Here is a 24,156-nt window from a genome sequence, read left to right as displayed (position 1 = left end):
GAAGTCGTCACTACTGAAATTTTTAGTGACTATCTCGGGGATGGGATTCGATCCCAGGTCCTCGGCGTGAGAGGCGTGTGTTCTAACCCCTACACCAGGTCCGTCCCCGATGTATAAGGTGATATAAGAATTAAAGAGAACTCTAGGAATTTTTAAGATAATTGTAAAATTGTGTTTGAGTAATTTGGAATTCTAAGAGAACGTGTAAATTTATTTAGAATGTTGATCATAACGAGACATTTCAAGAATAATTATGAACAAATTGAGGGTCACGGATAACTATAAGGTTATTTCTGAATTGAACCTTATGAAATTCTTGTAGAATGACTAAACAAATTTGGAATGAAGATGGATAACGAGAGATTTCTCGATTGATCCTGAACTAATTGAGGGAGAAAACTCTATGATTATTTCTGAATTTTGAAATTCTTGGTGAATATTTTGGAGTTTTCAGAGAAATTCTGGGCAATTGGAATGTTGAAGGATAATCGAAAATTCCAAGAATAGTTCTAAACCGATTGAGGTTCACAGAGTTTTGAAATTCTTGGAGAATGTTTGGACTTATTTGGCATGTTGACTGGTAATGAGAAATTCGTATATTGATTATTGACTAACGAGAGAACTCTAAGATTATTATTGAATTTTGGGTGAACACTTTGGAATTTTGAGACAATGTCTGAACAAATTAGAAATGTTGAAATATAACGAAAAATTTCTAGAATACATTTGAATTATTTGAAAATTGTAGGAATCTCTGAAAGTAATTATGAATTATTGACGAATGCTTTGAAATCGTGAAAGAATGTCTGAATATATTTAGAATGCTCAAAGATTAAAAAACTATCTAGACTATTTCTAAGCTAACTGAGGACTACAGAAATCTCTATGAGAATTTATGTTGGTAAACACTCTGAAATTCTTAAAGAATGTCTGAGATAGGGAATGTTGATGAAAAAGATTTTTTAGCATATTTCTGCACTTATTGAGGATCACAAAGAACTCTGGGATTATTTCTGAATTGTTGTTTAATTCCTTAGGAACACTGAAAAAATAGAAGACTACTAAGATTTTTTTTTTCAAATTGTTATGGAATACTTTCAGAATCTGAGAAGGATAACGAAAAAATCCTATAAAAAATCTTAGTTAATTGAGCAGAGATCTGTGAGAATGTTTCTGAATTGTTGTTGAATAATTTAGAATTCTGAGAGAATGTCTGAATAAAATTGGAATATTGAAGGATAGCCAGAAATTCCTAAAATATTTTTGAGCTTAATGGGGGTCACAGGGAGCTTTAAGATTACTTCTGAATTATTAGTGAATATTTTGGAATTATTGGAGAATGTTTGGACAAATTTGGTATATTGACGTATAACGAGATTACTATGTTGTTCCTGAACTTATGAATGATTTCAAATAACTAGAAGATCACATTTGAATTTGCAAGAATATTTTTGAATTGTTGGTGAATACATTAGAATTCTGAAAATAACTTAAATGTAGCAGATTTACGAGAACAAATAAAGCATCATACATTGATCTCTGAAGATATGTATTAGTTGTTTGTGAATACATTGGAATGTTGGTAGAATATCCGAATAAATTTGAAATGTAAAAGGATAACCAACCAGACATTACTAAAATATCTGAATTCATTGAAGGTCACAGAAAGCTACACGATTATTGCTGAATTGTTGGTATATAGTTTGGTGTTCTGAGATAATGTCTGAATAAATTGTGAATATTGAATTCTACTAGGAACCCTTAGAATATTTCTCAACCATTTGAGGATCATAGAAATTCCTTAGAGTATATACGTTTTTTTGAAAAACTTTAAAATTGTCAGAGATTTTATGGACAAATTGAGAATGTTAAATTAGTCTAAGAATTATATCTGAATTATTAATCAATACTTTGGAATTCTGAAAAAAAAATGTCTGAAGAAATATGTTATGTTGTTGAATATTTCTTTACTTATTGAGGGTCACGGAGAATTATAAAGAAATTATTTGTGAATATTTTGAAATTCTTGGAGTATGCCTAGACAAATTTGGAATGAGATTACTTTGTTTATTCTGAACTTATTGAGAATCACAGAGCTCTGAGATTATTTTTGAATCTGCAAGATCTTTTTGATGTGTAAACCAATTTTAAATGTAGAGATAATGTGTAAACCAATTTTTATTGTAGAAGGATAACGAGAAACTTATGGGTTATATCTCTTAACAAATTGATCATCACCGAGATCTCTGAGAATATTTCTGAGTTGTTGGGTATTGGAATACTGAGTGAAAATCCGAATAAATTTACGGTGCTTCGATGCTTAAAAAAGCTTTATGTTATTTATTCTAGATAGTACAAGTTGGCCTTAGGACCAATGCAATACATACACTTTCAACAAAAAATATTTTACATCGCCACTGCATTTTGCAGCGAAAATCACAAAAGCTCAAAATGAGATATATCTCTAATAAGTGCATGAAATGAAATAATATCTCTAATAAGTAATATTCTTAAAAAAAAAACTTCACGCATGTTTTCACTGAAAATAAATGTGCAAATTAGGCGGGTTTCCATTATTTGTTAGTTTTTATTTTACAATTTGAGGTAATAAGTTTATTACCAATTCAGCAATTCAACATTTAAATTAAAGTAAATACGCAAAAATGGCACTGAAGTTTAAGCGAAACGAGAAGATTATTTTTCGTGGATCATCGACACTAAAATAAATTATCCAATTTCGGAATTTTCTATGATTGTCATATCAATTCACCAGAGTTAACCAATTTGGCGGCGTTTTGAGGAGTTTCAAGTCATAAGCTTTTTGATTGATATATGTGTTCCAAAGCTATGGTGATACACTAAATCTTCTTGTATCTAATTAACATGCCAAAATTCGCTGCAATGTCTGGATCGTCATTCAATGTAAAAAAAAGTTTACAATGTTATATCAGTTATTACACCAAAAAAATAATAATAGGAAAGCTTACGTATTTTAGACCGTTTTGTTCTTCGTTGTGGTTTTATTCGACTTAATCTTCTGAAATTTGGCAGTAAGAATCGCTTATCTGCTAACAGTATTGGTGTAAATTTCAAGCCAAGTAGCTTTTTAGAAAACCACTAATTACGAAGAAAACAAAGCTGTCGACAATACAACAAGTCACCTTATGTAATAATTGATGCAAATCAATTAATAGTCTTCTTTGAACTAAAGGATAGTATTCGAAAGTTTCGTTAAAATCAATATTCCACTTTCACAGACATTTTTATTAGAAGAGTAGAGGTGAGAGAGATTGTGGAGATAGATACTTGATAATCCTAAATAAGCATAACTTTCAAGATATCAATATGAGAGGTGAAAAATATTTGGTAATGGTAAAGAATTAAAATTGATATTTAAGCCATTCGCAGTTTAGGCCCTTTGCTGAACTAACTCATTGGGCTGCGTACTGTGCTTGAGGATTCGCAACGTTGTTTGAATTTGAATGATTTGAATTTGTGTAGACTTTTCGAGTCTCGGAAACTAACTGTCATTCTCTCAACGACTAGAAAGAGACAGAGTGAATGTGAGCAAGAGAGCTGATCGGAAATCCGACTAAGCAGCAATTGATGTAACAAAGCTCTCGTCAGTTTATCGGATATAGTCACGAGCAACAGACGTATTGCAAAACGTAGTTGAGGACGCTTGTTGTCCTTTTGCATATCGGCCGGATACGACAGATCGTTCCAGCTGGCTGCGTGAGAGACCACCAGTACCCCTAACATCTCACTTGAGAGAAGTTCTCATCATCTCTCTCAACTCACCTCTACTGCCCATAACTGCAAAACAGTCACATTCGACATTTTTGACAAATTGGAGTTAATACCGGGGAGAGTCATCAAATGATAAATACTTTCGATCAACTTACTGAAATTTGTGAGTTTGTTCTAGAAAATTCGAAAAAAATACCAAGTTGTTTTGTCACATTAGTAATTATAACCGCATAACAGTCACATTGAGATTATAAATGAGCCTCTGAATGCAATAGCAATCAAATTTCTATCAGAATTATTTTCTGACTATTCACCTACTATGTGATATGAGTTGTACAAAATATCAGCCTCAAATAAGCATTTTTGAGTTCCTGGTAATTTTTAGAAATTTTAGTTTCCTCTCATACTGCCATAAAATGCACACTTGGTGTCCTATTTACTCAATGCCTACTTTTGTCGAATGTTACAAATATGCAGTTATGGGCAGTAGTTCCCAAGCCTGGATCAGACTCGTCAGCAATGGCATCTTCTAAGAGCGTGTACGAAGGACCACAGACAAACAGTCGCCAGAGTGTGGCGATGTCCATCGATCACCTTTTTAACGATCGATTTGAATATACGTTGGTAGGTTGTCAATCGATACCCTGTTCCAACCAAGATTTATTGAAGGGAGGTTAAGCAATCTTAGCACTCGGTGGGTGTGACGTGAGGTCAATCCATCGTTTCTACGGAATTGTTAGGGGTTGTTTACTGCTAGTAACAGCAGTCGAGTGAAAATTTTCTCGCGCGTCCATGAGCCTTTGTTTCGCGGCTTGAACTTGATTTTGAAAATATGGGTATAAAATATAAACTTTACGACGCCCTGTATAGGAAAATATGTTAAATGCAAATCGAATTAGTGAAATGAAATAAACAAAAATAGTCAAAAAGATGTCTGAAAAATGAACCATGTCGTAGATAGTCAATGCTCATGGGGCGGCACGGTATACTTCATTAAGAAGGTGATATTACGCGTTGCAAGACACATTTTCATTCCTGGAAAATCAATGGTAATCTATCGGAAAATTTTCCACCCAATTCATCGTAGTCATATATATGACCAGTTTTTCTCTACCTCACAGAATGCATTATGTCTTATTTTTATATAATTATGGTTAGACTTAGCCAAAAGGATAATTTCATTTAACAGATCTGTTTAAAAACCATGTAGTCGTCGGTGATGCAAAAATTGAATAACACAACAATCATTTAGAATTCGGAGCGATGTTACCCTCCATTAAAAAGCATAATTTATGATAAAATGGAATTGGGGAATGAAATCAATTGATTCTTTTCTGAGTCGTAGAGATAATGCTGATTGAGTGATTGGTTACTCGATAACAGTAGAGTCTAGGTCGCTTATTCAATTAAATCATCCGTTTCATTTGAACGATTTCGGATTAGATTACTGGATTGGGGCTCTATATCCAACGATTTTAAAGAATATTGAACTGATAATCAACTGATCATCAAGATCGGTCCCCTTTTCATATAAAACAAGCGAGAGATAAAAAATTCAATATTCAAGCAGCAGCTCACGAGCAAAAGTTGCTTCAATTGATCTATCGAGTACTTTCATTTGTCAATGATCTTTTCTCCTAATGAGTTGCAGTGCTTGCTGAGGTTCAAATCTTCTATGCGGAGATTGCTCACTGCGCGTTATTTCCGCGAAGCAATCCAAATTTTTAAAAGTGTGCCCAACGGCCACCTTTGACTCTGCTGGGTAACGGTTTGAAACGGAAAACACGCTACAAAACGTTTCCCAGCAAAATCAAATGGGTCCGTTGGGCACACTAAACAAAGCCTGCAAGCGCGCTATATATATTCCGAAAACTGACAGCGACTTGACGACGTCATTCCTTTCCGCCTCGAACAAAAAACAAAATGATCTAGTGGTCCGGAAGGTATATGATACGGAGTGACATCACATGTTTACAATCAAATAAACTTGATATTTACATCAGTTAAGTGCTTGCCTTGGTTATTTTTAAAGGCCTTTACACATGACGTTTTAAATCAGCTGATCCGAAAGCTCTTTGACAGTTCTTCTATGAAAATGACAGGCCCGTGTTAGCACCGGTTCTCCACCGATGTAAACAAATGCATAGACGGACCTGTCACATGAAAAGGCATATGCCGTGTAGGGCGGTGTTTTTATGTATAGTGTAATCTCTTCAACCAAAATAAAGTCGCCAGCTGTCACTTGCGGTTCCAAAATGGCGGAGTGAAGTATCTTATTGATTGGATTACCTCCCTTCTAGATACCTTGGTGTAGTGAACGAAAGATGGTAGAAATTATTATTATTGTCTTTATTAAAGAGACTTTCAGCCCTTGGCTGGTTCGTCTCTGATAAGATAGAAATATATTCACATCTGATCGCTACTACGATAGTTACCAGAATAATTCGTGATCAAACGTCAACATCCCACCGCAAAATCGCTAGTGTTTGGAGGTGATTTTAACCTCCAAATTTCCAAATAACCTCCAAAACATCACCTCCAAGTTAGTTCTAATAACCTCCGTTATATGAAATATGTTGGCTCGTCGATTGTCGCAAGTTTATCGTTAAACAGTCAATTGACGACACCACGGAAACACACAACTACTCGTTTTTCCTGAACCAATTTCATCTCGGTTCAATGGCATGACAATCGCCACACTTACGAACGTGAGCCGAAGTGTAATCTTCACGTTGCGTTTCCGACCACGACACGAACTTTCACCCGTCAGGTCTAAATCTAGTTAGGGGTACTCAAGAAGCACAACAAAATCCACCTTCTACACACATCGCCGAATATAGCAGTTTCTCTGAGCATTCTAACCATAACCACTCTTCTTGGTAACAACCATTCAGAAAACTTTTGTTTCGAATCCGCCAAGGACCGTCTCGGGATCCCCCTTTACTGCTAAGAGCAGCTTGCTTTATTATCTCTTGCCGCTTCACCATTGATTCTTTCCGCTCCTTCGATAGCATGGCCTTCAATTCCTTATCATTCCTTTATTTCTATTATTCCTTATCAGATTCATATTGGATAGCATAAGAACATTGTTAAGGTAAATTTAGTACAACAAAAACTTTTCTTTTCAGTGATATGCATATTTATTTAGCAGGGTTCAGCATACCCGGATAAAAAATACAATACAAAAACAATATAACGTATTGGAACAGTACCATTCGATATATTGGAAATACAATACAGTATATTGTGAAATGACAATACAATTACAGTACAATATATTGTTTTGAACAGTTCACTGTATAGTATATGAGATTTTTGCAATATAATATATGGGTGGTTAAGTATCGTAACAATACAAATCTAGATATTTTCTCATACATACATTTTGAAAATACAATACGATATATTGTTCATGTATTGTCTTGATTAGCAATTCGTGTATTGTTGTACAATACAAAAACAATTCAACGAACTGTATTTCAATTAGTGGTGAAAAGTATAGAATTTGTATTTTGTATGGATTGTCCCCCAACTTACCGGATATTCATGCCAAAAGTAGCAAAATAATTTTAACTTTATAGAAGTAAAGTTATTTATCATGGTTGCATTCGTCGTTACAGCTAATGTCAAGTGACTTCTAAAAAACTATTTATTTTTACGTTTTGAATATTTTCACCCAACATTTCTTGCTTTCTGAACTTGGTTTGTTTACTTCTTTCAGCAAAGCTACATAGAAAAAAGCAAGAGTTGTTTTACGCGAAAATAGGAATTTCACCAAAATTGTAAGGTATAAAACCAATTAAAAACAATACAGTGTTCTGTTACAATATATTATATTGTTTTTGAGTTGTATATCCAAACAAGAATAATGTTGCTTCGACATTCAATTACAATACGCTGTATTGTATCCAATACGTTATATTGTACATTAATGGTTTATTCCATTCACTGAATGATACGTTTTTATCCGGGTATCATCATACAGAACTTTTGCTTGCCGGCATTGCGATTGGGACTCACGTTCTGTCGACCAAAGTGAGTCGGTACTTGAAATCTTTTCGGTGATATACGAATTTGGTGAGAAACATGATCATATCGAAATAAATAAAAATTGAATGGTGTTTGTCACGTAATGGCTTGATAACGGGTCTTCGAATTTTGAAAATTCTCTCATAGTAATGATCTTGAAATGCTCCGATGGCTATTTGCTACTTGATAACAAGACGAAGTTTGCCGGGGCCACTAGTATGTTAATTAATATTCATTAAAATGTAATGTATTATAAAAGTGTTCTATTAATATTCAACTGATAAAAAAATAAAATAGTGGGAAACAAAAACGAAACGTAATTTACTCCAAAAACTACAGTAAATCTCACTGAAAAATCATTTAAGCCCCATTGGAACAGTTCGGTGGAATATTCGCAGGAAGTCAGTAGATGTTAATTGAATCACCGGTAGAATAAGAGAAGTTCATCCGATCATGTGTTCATTCTTTGTCACCTATGACTCATGTAGGTGCTACGTGAAAAGTGCGATGGAAAAAAAAACTACGTATGTTTTCACGTAGCCTTGACGTGTGGAACATTGTGAGTGTAAGTTTCAAAACTGGTAAACTAACGGAAAAAAAATTGGGGAGGATAATGTCTGTTACATTACCGCGGGGTTGACGTAGAACTACTATGGACACAACTTCGATCAGCAGCTTTCTAGCAGCGAGGTACTTCTCGCTAAGCAAGTTCGGAGGAGCTCTTACCAGCTCGAAAGCGGAAATGGAATGAAACTGAATCCGACGAATGAAGTATGTTTTATAACCATAGAATAGCAGATGATGCTCCTCCCTTTTTGTGCTCTTCGATTTCTGATCGACCAATCTGGGAAATGGTTATGTGCCAATAATGTGTTGGGCTTGTAATTACTTGAAAATTGCGGAGAATGCTAATGCGCGAGAAATTGGTCGAACATGAACTGTTGGAAGGGTTGAAATTAACTAAATATTCAATACGAGCTATTGATAATCAATAGTGTTCTTCATTATGAAGGTAAATTTCTGATCCATGGGTGCCAAAATTAATACACTTGTTCAATGAGAATTTCTTTTCAAAAGCATTCTAAATATGTCGCAATTTTGTTACATGTGATATTTTTTCTAATCAAAGTGTTCCTATAAAATATGACGCTGACATCAAAGACGCTGTTGGAAATGCCACTCTATTTTACAATCGTTGTGAAATGTTGAGCACTCACCCCGACGGCACTGCAGCAGCGCCCGCGAATACAGTCACAAATTGTTGAGTCATAAATTATTCATGACAAATTAAACTTTGTATGATGCTGTGAAATTGATTTAGGAATATAAGTAGTCATAAATAAAGTCGGAAATATTTCTCTTGTACCTCTTTTCCACTAATTGTATGGCCCTGAAAAGGACCGATGGCTTTGTAAGCTTCGATGCTCTTACAGATAAATAACACTGCGGGATGTTATCAGTTGATTGTCATGGTTAAACGGGAAATCCTCAACTCAAATGTATAAATTTGAGCAAGTTTTTTGCTTATACGAAGAATCAGCTGAATGTTTCGTGATGTGGATGGCGCACAACAACAACGGGTAGTGGATCACCGAGCTTAAGTCGAAATCTGGAAACTTTGCTCTCACTTGAAATCTTGCTGATTTGATCACAAGTCCAAATCTTGAAGCGCGGGTCAACAGCTCCTCGGCCGATGAAATTTGCGGCGGCGATGAGGATGGCTGGGTGAACGTAAACGAGCGGTGAACCACAAAGCGAGAATGACTCGCCCGACCGTGTTCACAGTTCGACCGCAAATTCTCCTGTGGACTGCTTCGTCTTCCTCTTCTTGGCGGCGGCAGCGGTGATGGCTTTAGCTTCGGACGGCATCTTCGCTCGATCGCTCGACAGTTTGATTTGAGCGAAGCAAAACAAACGGGGGCGTCCTTCGCTATCGATGTCTGTGCCTGAGAAGCACGCCCAGTCAGAGCAAGCCGGCCTGTTGCCTGCTGATATGCGAGCCAATCGGAGAGTGAAAAGCAAATGACGTCAAATTTTCTCTAGCACCCCTATTTATAGATTTGCTTGAAATCAATGTTCTTTTTTAAAACAGTATTAAACTATTTGGACAGGTATGTGGGATTCAGTAAATGAACGACATGAACCTTTGATGTCTTGTCTTTCGATTGAGGTGCTAATCAAGAAATTTCGTTAAGCCAGTGAAAAGTTATAAACGTTTAAAATATTTCATGCCAACGTAACGCTCTTGGTTTTGAAATTCCAATTTCACTCCTGTATAGAGAAGGATGACGTAGTTCTACGTCAAAAATGATTCGAAACGTCTCATAAAATAGCTTACCGTGCTGCATCAATACCCGAACAGATAGGCTGCCATGAATGTTCAAAATCCGTTTTGAATAGGTTTTCTTCAAAAGTGATCAAATGTTTTTATGCAATCGAATACTTTCATGTTTTATCTAAGCAAACATGATCAATTTTCCAAAATTCAAGAATTTAACATAAAAGTAATTAAAACAATGGAGCATGTCTTGTCCTTAAATCCAGACATCAGCACAAACCATGTCTGTAGATCCGGACACGTTTGAATCGAAATCCGGACACATTATTAATGAATCACTAAATGCAAAACTTTTTGAATCAACTGAATTTATCACGCTCTTACAAACTGGAGCAATGCGTATATTTTTTGTTTACCTGGACTGAGACGACTGTGGGTTGAACTGCACCAAACACTTGTTAGTCAAATTTTCCGCATAAAACAACGCTCTGACTATTTTTTATCATTAATCTCACTTGTATTGATTGTCTTGAAAGTTTTCTTCTGGTTTTACTTGTGAGTTATGGTTTTACACCTAATAAACACAATATTTGATTTTGATGTCCGGGTTTAAAACACTTGACTCCAATTCCGGCCAGCCTCTTTCTCAAGAAATTTTCACTGTTTCAAACACGTGTTTACTTCATATTTTTGTAATGCTGTGTCGCTAAACTATTGAACTATCACTTCGTGCACAATTATGTTCCAATCACTACATCGTTAGTATAATTTCACAACCAAACATTGTGAGTGCGTTCGTCGACACTATCAACAAAATCACTTGCACCGCGTATAAATGACGTTCAATTGGAGCAAATTTTTTGTTTTGTTATTTTTAAATGATTTGAAATGATAACTAGATGATTAATGAATTTCAAACGATCAGCGTTGCTCCAAGCAATAATTATAATATAAATTGAAAATGTTAACATATTAATTTTGCGTTAAATTAACGATTATTATCATAGTGTCCGGATGTTGGTACCGTCCGGATTTTGATTCACCACGGTATTAGTGTCACAATTCAATCTACGAAAAATTTCAAAACAAAAATACTATGTAGTAGAATGCATCCAAACATTTCTGCTAGCCTTTTATGAAAAGAAATTTATAATAAAAAAAATCCCCATAAATTCTGTGCCATATCGAACTCCACATCAACATTTTTAACTCTAACTCCTCCTAAAATTTTTAAATTTTATTTCTTTATTACCAATACATACTAGGAATTCCGTTTCGTCTCATATCGACATGAAAAAATTGCATATCACATATCCTTATACTCGCCGATGTACTCTCATATATCTACTATGGCCCAGTTTGAAGTCACCACAAACAAGTACCTATACCAACAGATAGCTCTTTCTCTGCCTCTACGATGATGATGATGCTGCTGCTGCTTCTCACACGTACAATGTTCTATTTTCCGTTGGATGGACTGCGCCGGAATGCATCCCCTCAGTCTCAGAAGGGCGTTGAGGGGGAAACAAGGTTTCTGTGCCACAGGGCCACACAAAGTGGATGCTGTTCGCAGCTTTTTTTGTCGTTCACATCACAAGCCAGGTTCTCCCGTTGTTGAGACCGAACGGTCGACCATTTCGGTGATTGCTAGACAGGGTTGGCTGCACCAAGCTATTTGCCCAGACACCCAGAAGTGACATAGAAATTCACGGTAAAACTCGTTTAATTGTGCGAATAATCTCACAGCAGCACAACACGTTGAATAAAATCGTTTGATTGAAGAATTTTCTACACAGAGGAGTTTCGTATATACGAACAAAGTAAGTCAAATCATTCCGTAGAAGCTGTCAAATCAACATTGTTGTCATAGATTAAGTCGCATAAACTTACACAAAAATTCGCAATACACCCGATTCTGTTTTTGCACGGGGGATGCGTACCGTGCAAAAAAAGTTTTCAGTTCAAAATTTCAAAAACCGTGCAAAAAAAGTAACCACATTTCTCGACGTTTCATGTAAAAATAAGGTTTTGGCGGAAAAAAATGTATGGCAACTTTTTTTGCACGGCCGTGTAAAAAAAATCCGTGCAAAACAGAATCGGGTGTAAAATCGATAAGCTCGCATTGAATGTCAGTTTTTATCATATATTATAAGCACATGTACCCACTCCACTTGTTTACATATAACGCCTTTCAATCGACATCGCAGTATTTGTACATATAAACATCGTATAACGCAGAAGGTGATTCCTTTATTCATTCTAGTTGTCTGTATCCCCAAGGACCACCCAAAATCGGTCTGACTGCATCTCTGGACGACTCTGACGGGATGCTCGGGAGGTATTCATAAAATTCAGCTTTCCATAGAGACACAGGGTGAAAAATCTGGTACCAAGTGCAAAACGAACTCCGAGCGAGAGGTTAGCCGAGGTTAGGTTGGGGGACGGGAAAAATACCGCTCGTTTACAATAAAGTGCAAGAGGCATCTAAAGAACGGATATGATAAATGTACAGTTTTATTCCTGGAAACAGGACGCAGGGTATTCGTTCGTTTGCATTCGCTCCCAGGGACCGGTGGGTTTGAGGAAGGGGCTTCGAGGGAACGAGAAACGAAGAAATATGGAAATTGGGATTGGTGGCAAGGATTCGCTTCCTCTTGATTATATATACTTATGACTGTTCTTGGGATGCCTTTCCGGGATATTGGATGTGCTTGCGGCGACGGGGGTTTGTGCGAAAGGAGGATGCTCCAGTTTTGTCGAGTTGGGAAAAATATGACTTCCAGGCGAAAGTTTGGTCTTCGCTTAATAGAAGTCACAGCAGAATTTGCCGTTTGTCGGTTGAATGTTGCGGTTGGTATTTTTTTTCCGGTTTATTAAACTGTACTCACATGAGATGCCAAGGAACGGTTACTTTGTTGCATATCTAATTGATTTAACATCCTTCGTTACTTCTGTGTATTTTACCTGTAGTAAAAAAAGAAAAAAAAATACAATTAGTTAAACGATTCTAAAACAAGGCTTACAACGTTGCTATTGCTTTCAGATCAAATTTGATGAGTCCCTTACATATTTGTAATACATTAGTAAGGGAATACCTTCAAAAGGGTTCGAAACTTTTTTGATAAAATCTTGTTATTATTACATAACCTGATAGAGCGCGTTCTTGCTACTACCATGGCGAATTTTGCTGCTCATCAATGGATACATCATAGTAAAGCGTTAATTTTAATAATTGGTCCAAATTTTAACCTTGACACTTGATCAGTACACTGATCAATTGTAGATATGTGTAATCAATTGTAAATAGTGTGTAGATTTAAGCAAATTTGAGTTCAGTACAAACAATACAACACAAGATGAATTGTTAACCGTCACCACAATTTCTCACTACCACTGCACACCAAATCAAGCTCATCCCATGTAAGAATTACGATCATGTGAAAAAGAATTACGTAACACACCCAGAATAAGACAGTACTAAATAGACTAGCAAAACGATCAGTACACTGAAACAAGCGTTGCAGTAATGAGAACCATGAACGTGTTTTTAAATTTACTATTCCAACCACGATTAAGCTATCATGAACGCTTTTTATTTGCGTTTTGTTCCTTATCAACCCAACCGCGTCGATAGCCGAGCGGTTAGCGTTCGCGCTTGGCAATCGCCAGATCCTCGGTTCGATTCTGGTCTGCTGCAAGTTTTTAACCATGATATAGCAATTTTTACTACACAAATGGTGCCATGGTAAAATTGAATGCACAAAATATTCTAAATAAATGCGAATTTAGTCTGCACAAATCAAGTGGCGTTGTGTATTTAATTTAAACCTCTGATATAGTATTTTCAACCGCAACGCTGTTCTCAGTGTAGCTTTTTCTTTCCCCGTCCGTTCTTCGCGCAATAAAAAGTCGACATTACGTCATTTGTAACTTAAGTTAACGTCATTCCACTAGCGCTACCCCTCTATCGGCAGCTTAATTTTTTACCGTCAGAAAAATATTCGAATCGCGATAACTCTTTTGTTTCTCGATATTTTTGCACCATTTTTTCACAAGTTCTCAAAAAACTCTTCTAGTTTTATAATCTGTGTCAAAATTGATCATTGGTCATCTGAATCCGGAGAAATTCCAAAATTCCTTGGGGGACCGACGCGTTAACCATAACCCACGTTGATTTCTGTAGTTATTATAGCATTTTCGTAACCGTGATAAAATAATATCGATGGATCAATATGATAGCTAAAACAATGTTGAGCTATTATGTTCCTTGAAAATACTTTTGGGAACGCTTCTTAATCCTAAATCCTAAGCAGTGTTGGTAAACTGTTATTCAAATCTCAATCATGAGATTTTGATGCAATTAACTTACTCAAACTAGACAAAAAATTATCAATCATAAACCCATGTGAATTATAAATTTTTGTCATATGAGAATTTGAAATTTTCACAACACTGATCCTGAGGAATAAACTCCTGTGATTTTCTAAGTATAAAACAAATGAAGTACAAAGGTACACAACAATGCAAAAGCGACTTAAAGATCATTTTGATAGAAACAAACATTACGGTGAACGATATTCTAATATCGATTAGGGCATATAGTCAATGTTACGGTAGACACAACAAGGTAGGGTATTCCCACGTGTAAACAACGATTTTATATCAAAACATGTGTCGTCATTCGTCATTCGCATGAGGCCTTGAGGATAGTAAAGGAGAGCAGGCTTTGCTTTCTTTTGCATTCGTTCGAGTTTGCGATAGAAATGACGTCTCTGCCAAACGTCATTTTTCGGAGTATAATACCTTGCATCTTTTTACCGTGGTCTATGTTACTGGCCCTTAGAAGCTGAAAAGTGTCAGCCATCTTGCCTCATGAGTTTTTGCATAAAGCAAGATGGGTCAGCCAACATAAAATTTGATTTTTCTGCTTGCAAAAATGCTACATGAATAATTTTTACTACATTGTTACACGGTTTTCCGTTACACGGTGGTTTGCGAGTACCTACCCTTTTATGAGTAATAAAACACACATTTTCAAACAGAAAAGAGATCTGTTATAAAAAGGGTAAATTCAGAATACCAAAACAGGTAAATAAACACCCATTACACAGCGTAACAAAAATTACATTTTTGCGTGTCTCAAGGATGAAATCATATGTCTACTGTCTATTGTAGATTTGGAATAGCTAAATCTGATGCCGTTCTCAAAAATGTTCCAGCACATCACAATTTTTAGCTACAGGTCTCCAAAATTGTATAATTGATGTTAACATGGATTTTTTAGTATGATTCATCATACTATTGAGTGTTCAAATCCACCAAGGATGCAAAATACGACTTAAACTTTCATTTAAGTTATTATTTGGTTCAAATTGCACGATAAAATTTAGATAAAACCGATTTTTTCAACATGCTTGCAAATTCAATAGATAATTCTGCGTTTCTCTTATACGGAATATTGCTATACTTTATTAAACCATCAAAAAATAACTTTTGAGTATCGAATGCATTATGAACTTTGTTGATAAGTATACATATAAAGTTCGAGTTCTGTGGCAAATTAAGCAAATTAATTGCATGCAATTTGGCTGATTTAGTCAAATTACAATAATTTCTCGATTATATCACGGATCCAAATTTTTTTGGAGTGATATACCCAAATGTTTTTTCTTCCATATAGTTTTTGCATTAAAATTTGAGCTTTATATTGTAGAAATTGAACGAGTTAAATGAAAAGTACGTGAGACATGGGTCAAATAGATATATGCTGATTGATTAGGGTTATTTTTCGTTGTAAAATGTATTAAACTCAAATAATTATCATGGCGTGATAAAATCTAACATAAAACCGTGCTTAAATTGAGAGTGGTATAATGAAGCAATATTAAAACGAGCAGTGATAAAATTGAGAAACTACTGTATCTCAATAACTAGACGTGCTATGATATTTCTTAATACTGCAATAGATTCAGCACCCCTTAATTCAGTAAACAACGGTATTTTGATGCTTGTGGCAAAAACGTGTTCCACAGCAACTGCAGATTAAAAATACGTGTTTTTCAACCCATTTATGGGTGAAAGAAAGTTGGCAATCATTTAATAGCATAAAGCTGGTGTTGGTCGGTGTAATTATGTTTTGTTTGAATTGTTTTGATTTAACTTTTAGTATTTTTTGTGTATACAGTACTGGACAGAATAAAGTACGCATTGGCCGTTTTTCTATACAAAATGGTCATGTTTGGAGATCTGAATCTCAGCTTTTAGTGGTCCGATTGATCCGAAATTTTCACCACAGCCTAGATATAACATAGATTTTACTCAATTAAAATATCACTGCATTTGAAACACAATCGTTTAAATTATTGAAAATCTATCAATTTGCAAAAAATTGCAAAATTTAATTTTGAAAATATTTTGAAAACAACCAGTTTTACCGAAAAATTATGTTCTGCAAAAGTGTGTGTCTTATCAAATTGTATATTTTTGCACAAGGACATATTGCTCTAAGTATTTTCATTTAAAAATTATTTTTACTTTAAAATTTTGTCATTTCTATCAAAATTTGAGATTTGCGATAACTTAAAAGTTCGTTAATGAAAAACTATAAATTTCTAGCCTAGCAAATTTGAGGTTACTTTCAAGCTGCGGTGAAAATTTCAGGTCAATCGGACAACTAGAAACCGAGATATAAGACTCCAAACTTGATCATTTTGTATGAAAAAACGGCCAATGAGTACTTTATTCTGTACTGTACGTTAAATGTCGTAGAAGCGGTAAGTTCTGCAACATTGTCGACATAAATTTGTATTGATCGCAAAGCATTCTGATATCTCAGATTTATCTATTGTTTCTGCACGCTGCAGCTGATATCTAGTCACAGTAAATGTCGGCATAGAGGAGTGAGAGTTTATGCAGAAACAAAATAAACTAATGTAGTACTTGAATGAGTAGTAGTAGTGAGTAGTAAAATAAAAATTATTTTAGTAAAATCTATTGTTTTCAATCTTTTCATTTCAAAGATTTGAGTTGAGGTTTTAATTATTTACTTCCATCATCTACATAATGGATAAATTTTCACACTTTTTCAGTCGCGAAGGCGATTTAAAAACGGGTAAAAAAATACTCATCCTTTGAAATAAACTGCCTTCACCCGTTAATGGGTAAACGGATATATTTGTATCCCTGAACAAAAAACGGGGGCAATTGTACCAACCGTATCATATTTGGAGAATGCTCCATAGATGCTGGCCTCTCTAGGATGGGACGATCGTATTTCCCTGGCTTATTAGCCTAGGCTTAAGCGCCATTGCACGCTTCTTTAAATGAAATCATACAAATAAGAGTGAGAAACGGGGACAATCGTACCAGCCGTTCAAATTTCAATTTATCTGTCTTGAGAGATATCTATCATGTTCAATTCAGCAGAGAATTGATAACTATTTGTTTATCAACTGCTTAGAAAAGTATGTTTATATGAAATATGAAAATAATGGTTTAAAGAACAATCTGACCTGAAACGTATTGATTGTATATGTTTTTGGTCATGGGTAGTTGAACCAAAAAAAAATTTGAGATCCGTGACTGTTATTTATGTTTCTAAATAAAAGCCATATAAGAGCCAAAGACAAAGAAAAAAATTGAAATTCAGGCTCAGTAGTAACAGGTCTTCTTTCATCTGAAGCAATTTTAACACCGATAGTTCTTGAAAATAATCAATACTCAGTTTTCATAAGCGAACGAAATTATTTGGGTGGCGTTGTCTCAGTCTAAAAACTAAAAAAAACCTTTACGCAGAACGCGAAAAAAAAGTGTCACAGAGTTTCGATATTTAAGGTGAATGGATTAGTTTTTAAAATCTATACAGCAAAGAACGGGAACAATTTACCGAGATCTAGGTTTCAGTGAAACTCGGCAAATAATTACCTAGATATCAATTGTTAAATTTCCCAATAATTAAAAGTGAAATTTTAAATTCAATAGAAGATAGATTATGAAGAGTTCGAAGTGTCTCAAAAAATTATAAAATTTAGACGTAAGGTAGGTAGAAGCACTGGTTTTGGCGAATGCGAATACGCCAAATAAAAGCTTTAAATTCATATTTTATATGAAAATCGCGTTATTTAATAAAGGCCACCTAAACCAGTTTTTGCCACATTCTTAACGTCGGTTCCTAAATTGGCCAAACACCCTAGCCGAATTAGGTAAATAAGAAGTTTAAGATAATAGCAAATTTATTTGTTTCTGATATTTCTTTGACCATTTTGGACAAATAAATAAATATAGCTCTCTCGCGCGAATGTGTTCTGCTAAACATGAGAGTTTCATGCCAATTTTCTGTGTAAAACAATGTTCAATTTACTATGGATACATTTGGCGCTCTGGCCAAAGTCAGTGCTTCTACCCTAATGATTAATCGACAAAATACTAAGTATACGAAGATTGTTTTTACCGAATTATAGTAAAACTTAACCAAACATCATGTCTGATACTAGAAGTAGAGATTAGCACACGATACTAAAGCCAGCCCTACAATGGAGCACGAATTACGCATATTTATCGAAGTATACAGATTTCTAGTAGGGGAACTTACATATTCTCGGCAGCCTAAGCCGATGCCGCGCTTCTTTTGTAATTTTCTCGGACATCAGCAGACAAATTACGTGTTTGTTTGTTTACATTTATGCGCTGCTAAATCCTCTATCGATTCACACCAACAGATTTGTTAAAATCTTTCTGGAAACGTTTTTGCAACGCTGCGAGCATCTCTTGTCAATGTGACTATTGTCGGCAGCCTCATTCTCTTCGGCAACTTTCCCATAAGCGCTGCAGGCGAATCTGTTCGGCAGCTCCAAATCAGTCGCATTTTGAGGCGTGTTCAATTGATTTGATGACATCTCTGGCGAAATAGTTTGTGTCGTCTCGAAAATCTCGTCAGCGGGAGGCTGACAGAACCAGGAACCATCTGAATGTTTTCATTGGTTTGTTTAGAAAGAAAAACACTGTGTATTTGGCGTTTGAAATTTGGTTGCCGATAATAGTCGCATGGTGCCGAAGCCGTAAGTCTCCCTATGTATTGAGTAGATGTTTGGATAAATGATCGATAGTAATAGAAGCATAAATCACTTTCTTCTAATGATCTCTCTCCGTCCAGATTTATTGACGTCATCACGTTTCGCCGAAACAAAATTCAATCAATCATCGTTTAGTACATTAATCATACCAAAGAAATGCTAATCGTGCAGATAACGATCATCGTCTCCCCTTTCAATTCAAATTCATTTCCTAAACTAGTGTCGCACTTGTCTACCGGTTTGTATTGGTTGATAACGGAGAACTGACACCACTTTGCGTCTACTTCAACCAGTCAACTCTTGGCGCAATTTGTTTACTCATCGCCTTTCTCACCACCAAGCCAAACAAAACAGATCTCACGCGCCCTCTCAATCATCTTCAATCAACCTCATCTCTTTTCGAGAGCTTCTGGTCAATGAACAACGGTAAGCGCAAATTTGCGCGACAGGTTTTCTACAGAGTCGAACCCGATCGCCGACATTTTTGCGAAGTGTAGATCGGTTTTCTCCCGAAGTCCGCATCTGCTTCCTGGGGATGATAAGATTCATTTCGTGGAATTCGAAATAACTTCCAAAATTCCCAGCTCCTTATCATCCACGCAGCTTGTGGAATCTCGTGACGAACTACCAATCAGTCGCAATGTTCAACGCGTACGCAGCAGTCATAATCCCGATCGGGGTGCTTCTTCTGACGAAGATCTCCTACGCCGATCCTGTTACCTGCGATCGTCTCTTTTCGCCGGTTCGGTGTGGTGTTCCGAAACTGCAGATATCGAGTGCGTTGCCGTCGAGGGCTGCTGAAGCCATTCGTGGAGAGTTTCCTTGGCAAGCGGCCTTGTATCACGAGGAAGATGGAGAATTCAGCTACTGCTGTGGAGGATCTTTGATTTCCGAAAGGTTTGTGCTGACAGCCGCGCATTGCGTGATGAATCCGAACAATGGCTTCAAGCTGGCGATCGGGAGATTGAGGGTCGAATTGGGAGTACACGAGCTGGGAGTGACAGACGAGTGCGTTCAAGATGTTCGAGTGAGGAAGATTCATGTGTATCCTGAATATCATGTGGGAGATTTCAAGCACGATCTGGCACTGCTGGAGTTACACAACCGAGTGGTGTTTACTAATCGTGTGCTGCCCATCTGTGTTGACATGAGCGATCACGAGGAACGAGGCTTCTATCGACAGTATGGGAAGGTTTCCGGATGGGGGTATACCGAAGTGGATGCTCTTTCAAACTGGCTTAGAATGACGGAACTTCCGTTCGTGAACTACACCAGTTGCCTCGGTAGTAATCCGGAGGTGTTTTCAAGCACGATCCACGAAGGGATGTTCTGCGCAGGATATGCGAATGGATCGAGCGTTTGCAACGGAGACTCAGGCGGCGGTCTGATCACGTATCACCGAGATCATTGGGTTCTGACAGGGATTGTGTCTTTCACAGCGTTGAGAGATGGTCCTCGGAATTTGTGCGATAGCGAACAATATACCGGATTCGTTAAAGTTCGGTACTATCGGGATTGGCTGAGGAATATCACTGGACAGGTGTCACCGTTCAAGGAAGAAGACTTCACGGAAGCCCCAACAACAGTTAGACATGAAGAATCGGAAGAACATGAGAAGCGAGAACCTTGTGGCGAACGGAAGATTAACAAGCGAAATTTGATAGTCAACGGAGTTCGTAGCTACGCCGGAGAGTGGCCGTGGCACGTAGCCGTTTATGAGGTGAACGGACGTCAGAAGAGATACATTTGCGGAGGAACGTTGATCAGCGATCAATTCGTGATGACGGCTGCACATTGCATGTTGGACGATACGCTGAAGCAACGAAGTGGAACCATTGTTGTGCAACTCGGGCAGAACGATCTTTATGAGAGTTCGGTACATATGCGTGAGGTTCGCGTGGGGAAGATCACTCCACATGAGGGGTTCGATCCGATCAGTAAGGTGAATGATATAGCTCTGCTGGAATTGACATCTACGGTGCAGTTCAATGACTACATTCAGCCAGCTTGCTTGCCGAGGAAGGATGAAGTGAAGAAGTGGGATCCGAAGGGTGAATTGGGATCGATTGTTGGTTGGGGATACGAGCAGCCTTGGTCTTTTATGATATCGAACTTACTGCTGGGAACGAAGCTGCCAGTGGTTGACGTTGCGAAGTGTGTTACTGGAAAGAATTTCGGAGTGGAAACCGATGGTGTGATCTGTATGGGATCCACCAATGGTGAGAATCTAGTGAAGTCGCAGTCTGGACAACTTACGGGATTTATGTTGTTCTTTGCAGATACCAATGCATGCACCGGAGATTCCGGCGGAGGGATGTTCTTCGAAAAGGACGGGTTGTGGACCGTCAGAGGAGTTATCTCCGCTTTGGACACAGTTGATGGGTTCTGTAACCCGAAAGGTTACCTGAAGCTTGCAGATACGGGGTATTTTTTGAAGTGGATCAAGAAGGGGGTAAGTATTTATGATATTCTAATGCTTTGGTAGATGCGATTAAAAATATATAATTTTAGATTCGAGATGCTATTAGAGAGGTGACTGGTGGTAGTGATCGAGTGATGTCATTCCTGCAAACTGGTACAGATTATGCAACAACACCTGGTAAGATATATTGAGTACCACTATCAATCATTGTACTTATGTTAGCTAAAAAACAGTAAAAAATAAGTTGTAAAGCACCTTTATAGTTCCTATGTCTATTACGTGTTGCTTCTGTTAAGTAACTTCCAAGCTTCTGCTGAGTAGCTTCCAAGCTTCTGCTGAGTAGCTTCCAAGCTTCTGCTAAGTAGCTTCCGAGCTTCTAATAAGCAGCTTCACCGCTTGCGATTTCTCTAAATCTTTTTGGCTCAAAGGTTTTTTGAAAATAAACCACTTTTTAATGTACATTGCGAAGAGGGGCAAAGTTTGCGAAAAAGTTCAATTTTTGTCCACTAGTGTAATCACATTCATAATTACTGAATGAAATCCAATACGCTCATTAACATTGATCACTTTTCGCCCGAATCCACTTCCAGCCATTCCCGCAACATCGCGAGCCCCATACGGAACCTACACCGAGATCCACCACCATCATCACCACTATTATCCTCAGCAGCCGGAAGCAGCAGACCATCGGCATCGCAACGACTGCAAACATGGCAGCAGCGATTCCTCTTCCGATAGCAACGAAAGTGGTGGCCTCAAGGCACCAATCAAAAGGATATTCAAGAAGAAGAAGTGTCTTATCAAGGATTTAAAGGACACTTTGCTGTCCAAATTGTTCTAGTTAGTAAGAGGCGGAAGGGGCGGTGGATGGAGCAAAGCTATTAATACGTGGGGTAGGGTGGTTCAAATTACACAAAAATTACAAAAAAAGCTAGGATATCTTCCTTTCAATATTTATTGTGAAAATAAAGATGATTCAGTGGTGGCTTGAAGACAAAGTTGGTTTCTATGAAAATTGCTATGGAAAAATTGAGAAAAATGTTGTAAAAAACATAGAACTTTTACCGTTTTGATTCATATTACGGACACTTAAGGCCTCAGTGAAGTATGACCCAGCTTAGACCGTACAAAATAAATCATTCTGTGTGATTTTTTAGCGTTATCGAGCGTCGGAAGCCCTTAACTTTCGTATGGTGGGTAAAGAATACGCGTCCGCAATTTGAATAATTTTAAATAAATCAAAACGTGTGGCCTTTTCATGATTCTTATTCCGGACGCTCCCTCACTTTTGCCTCATATTCCGGACGCTTTGATTCGAATTACGGACAGCTCATGATAATCATTAATGGAACAGTCAAATCATCAATTGAAATCGTTCAACCACTTAAGAGACGTCTAAGGTAGTTGGGCATTATAAATTTGCAATGATATCTATGGAAAACACCTAATAAAACGAGCATCGAAAATGAGAACTTTTGGACGTCGAAAATTGAAACATTTCGTGTGAAATGTTTCCCATACAAACGAGAGTGTCCGGAATTTGAAGCTGTCCGTAATATGAATCAAAACGGTATATAGGTACGAATTTATCAGCCCTTACCTTTAACATATTCTTCAAATCATAAGGAAGAAAGTTGTTGAAGAGAAAAAATCGATCTGATGAATAGGAGAAAAGATATCTATGGATTTATGTGCTATATTTTCAGTTCCATAAAGGAGTAACGCTCTGTAAAATTCAGAAAAATCCTCAAATAAAATCAGTTCAAAATGAAATTGTTTATTTAAAAACATTCTTTATCAAAGCTTGATAAAGAGGTTTTGTAGTATATTTTAGCATCAACAGCATAAATATACTGGTGTTGAAATTATCATTTACGTTTTTTTCAACCTTAGGTTTTCAACAAAATTTGCTAAAAATTTGTCAAAATCCTATTTTCACCGTAAATATTGTAAGGAAAATATGGGACACCGAATTTTTGAACCACTCTAATGTAGACCCCTGGGCTCTTTCCATCTCACTTCGACGATTTAGTTAGACTATATGTTTAGTAGGTAGTTGTTAAAAAGCGGCTTGAGACAGAGAGAGGATGTGAATACATGACCTAATTTCGTAATTACCAGCTTTTGGCTGGCTTGTCCTTAATGGCATCTGAACGTGGGCTTTACAATGGCCGACGACGACGCTTGACATGTCGACACTAAATGGTGTCATAATGTTTTCGATGAATGTTAACATGACGCGGCAAGGCGACCACCCACACCACCGCCGATTCATTTTGTAATGTAACATTATCCTTCGACTTTGGTGACTGCGACTTGTTGTGTGTGAGAATTGAGGAAACTGCACAAAGAGCAGTTATCTTGTGATTGCTTCCAAGCCACCCTGAATATTTGTTTGAAGACCGAAATCTTGTTCTTAACCCTCTAATACCCAAATTTTTATTTTCGATTTAGGTATTATTTTTCGTTCTACAAAATCGTTCTAAACACGTTTTGGGCAATTATTTATTTTTATTCGCAAATTTTTGAATTTTGGTTTTTGTTTTTTTTAATTTTTATTTTTGAACATCCCAAGTATAAAATCATTTTGATTTCCGAGCTACGAA

The 24,156-nt window shown here is 36.8% G+C and overlaps 2 protein-coding genes across 2 annotated transcripts in view; one reads left to right on the top strand and one right to left on the bottom strand.

Annotated features, from left to right (window-relative positions):
• Positions 1-24,156, bottom strand: part of LOC110676555 — a 461,002-nt gene that overhangs the window by 220,582 nt on the left and 216,264 nt on the right. The gene's annotated exons all lie outside the window — the stretch shown is intronic.
• LOC5574108 (ovochymase-2) lies at positions 19,214-22,548 on the top strand. The gene is made up of 4 exons (XM_001661128.2): positions 19,214-21,347; positions 21,408-21,580; positions 21,640-21,727; positions 22,141-22,548. The coding sequence occupies exons 1-4, from the start codon at positions 19,769-19,771 to the stop codon at positions 22,389-22,391; spliced, it is 2,091 nt and encodes a 696-aa protein (XP_001661178.2). The 5' UTR covers positions 19,214-19,768; the 3' UTR covers positions 22,392-22,548.

This window comes from Aedes aegypti, chromosome 2 (assembly GCF_002204515.2).
Source record: "Aedes aegypti strain LVP_AGWG chromosome 2, AaegL5.0 Primary Assembly, whole genome shotgun sequence".
In the NCBI taxonomy this organism is placed as follows: domain Eukaryota; kingdom Metazoa; phylum Arthropoda; class Insecta; order Diptera; family Culicidae; genus Aedes; species Aedes aegypti.
The sequence above is the reverse complement of the archived record's forward strand: the minus strand, read 5'-3'. Positions and strand labels throughout refer to the sequence as shown.

Excerpts from the sequence above, each read along its gene's own strand:
- LOC5574108 (XM_001661128.2), top strand. The coding sequence starts at position 19,769 with ATGTTCAACGCGTACGCAGCAGTCATAATCCCGATCGGGGTGCTTCTT. Across the intron at positions 21,581-21,639 it reads TGAAGTGGATCAAGAAGGGG|ATTCGAGATGCTATTAGAGA; the intron begins GTAAGTATTTAT and ends ATATAATTTTAG. Across the intron at positions 21,728-22,140 it reads AGATTATGCAACAACACCTG|CCATTCCCGCAACATCGCGA; the intron begins GTAAGATATATT and ends ATCCACTTCCAG.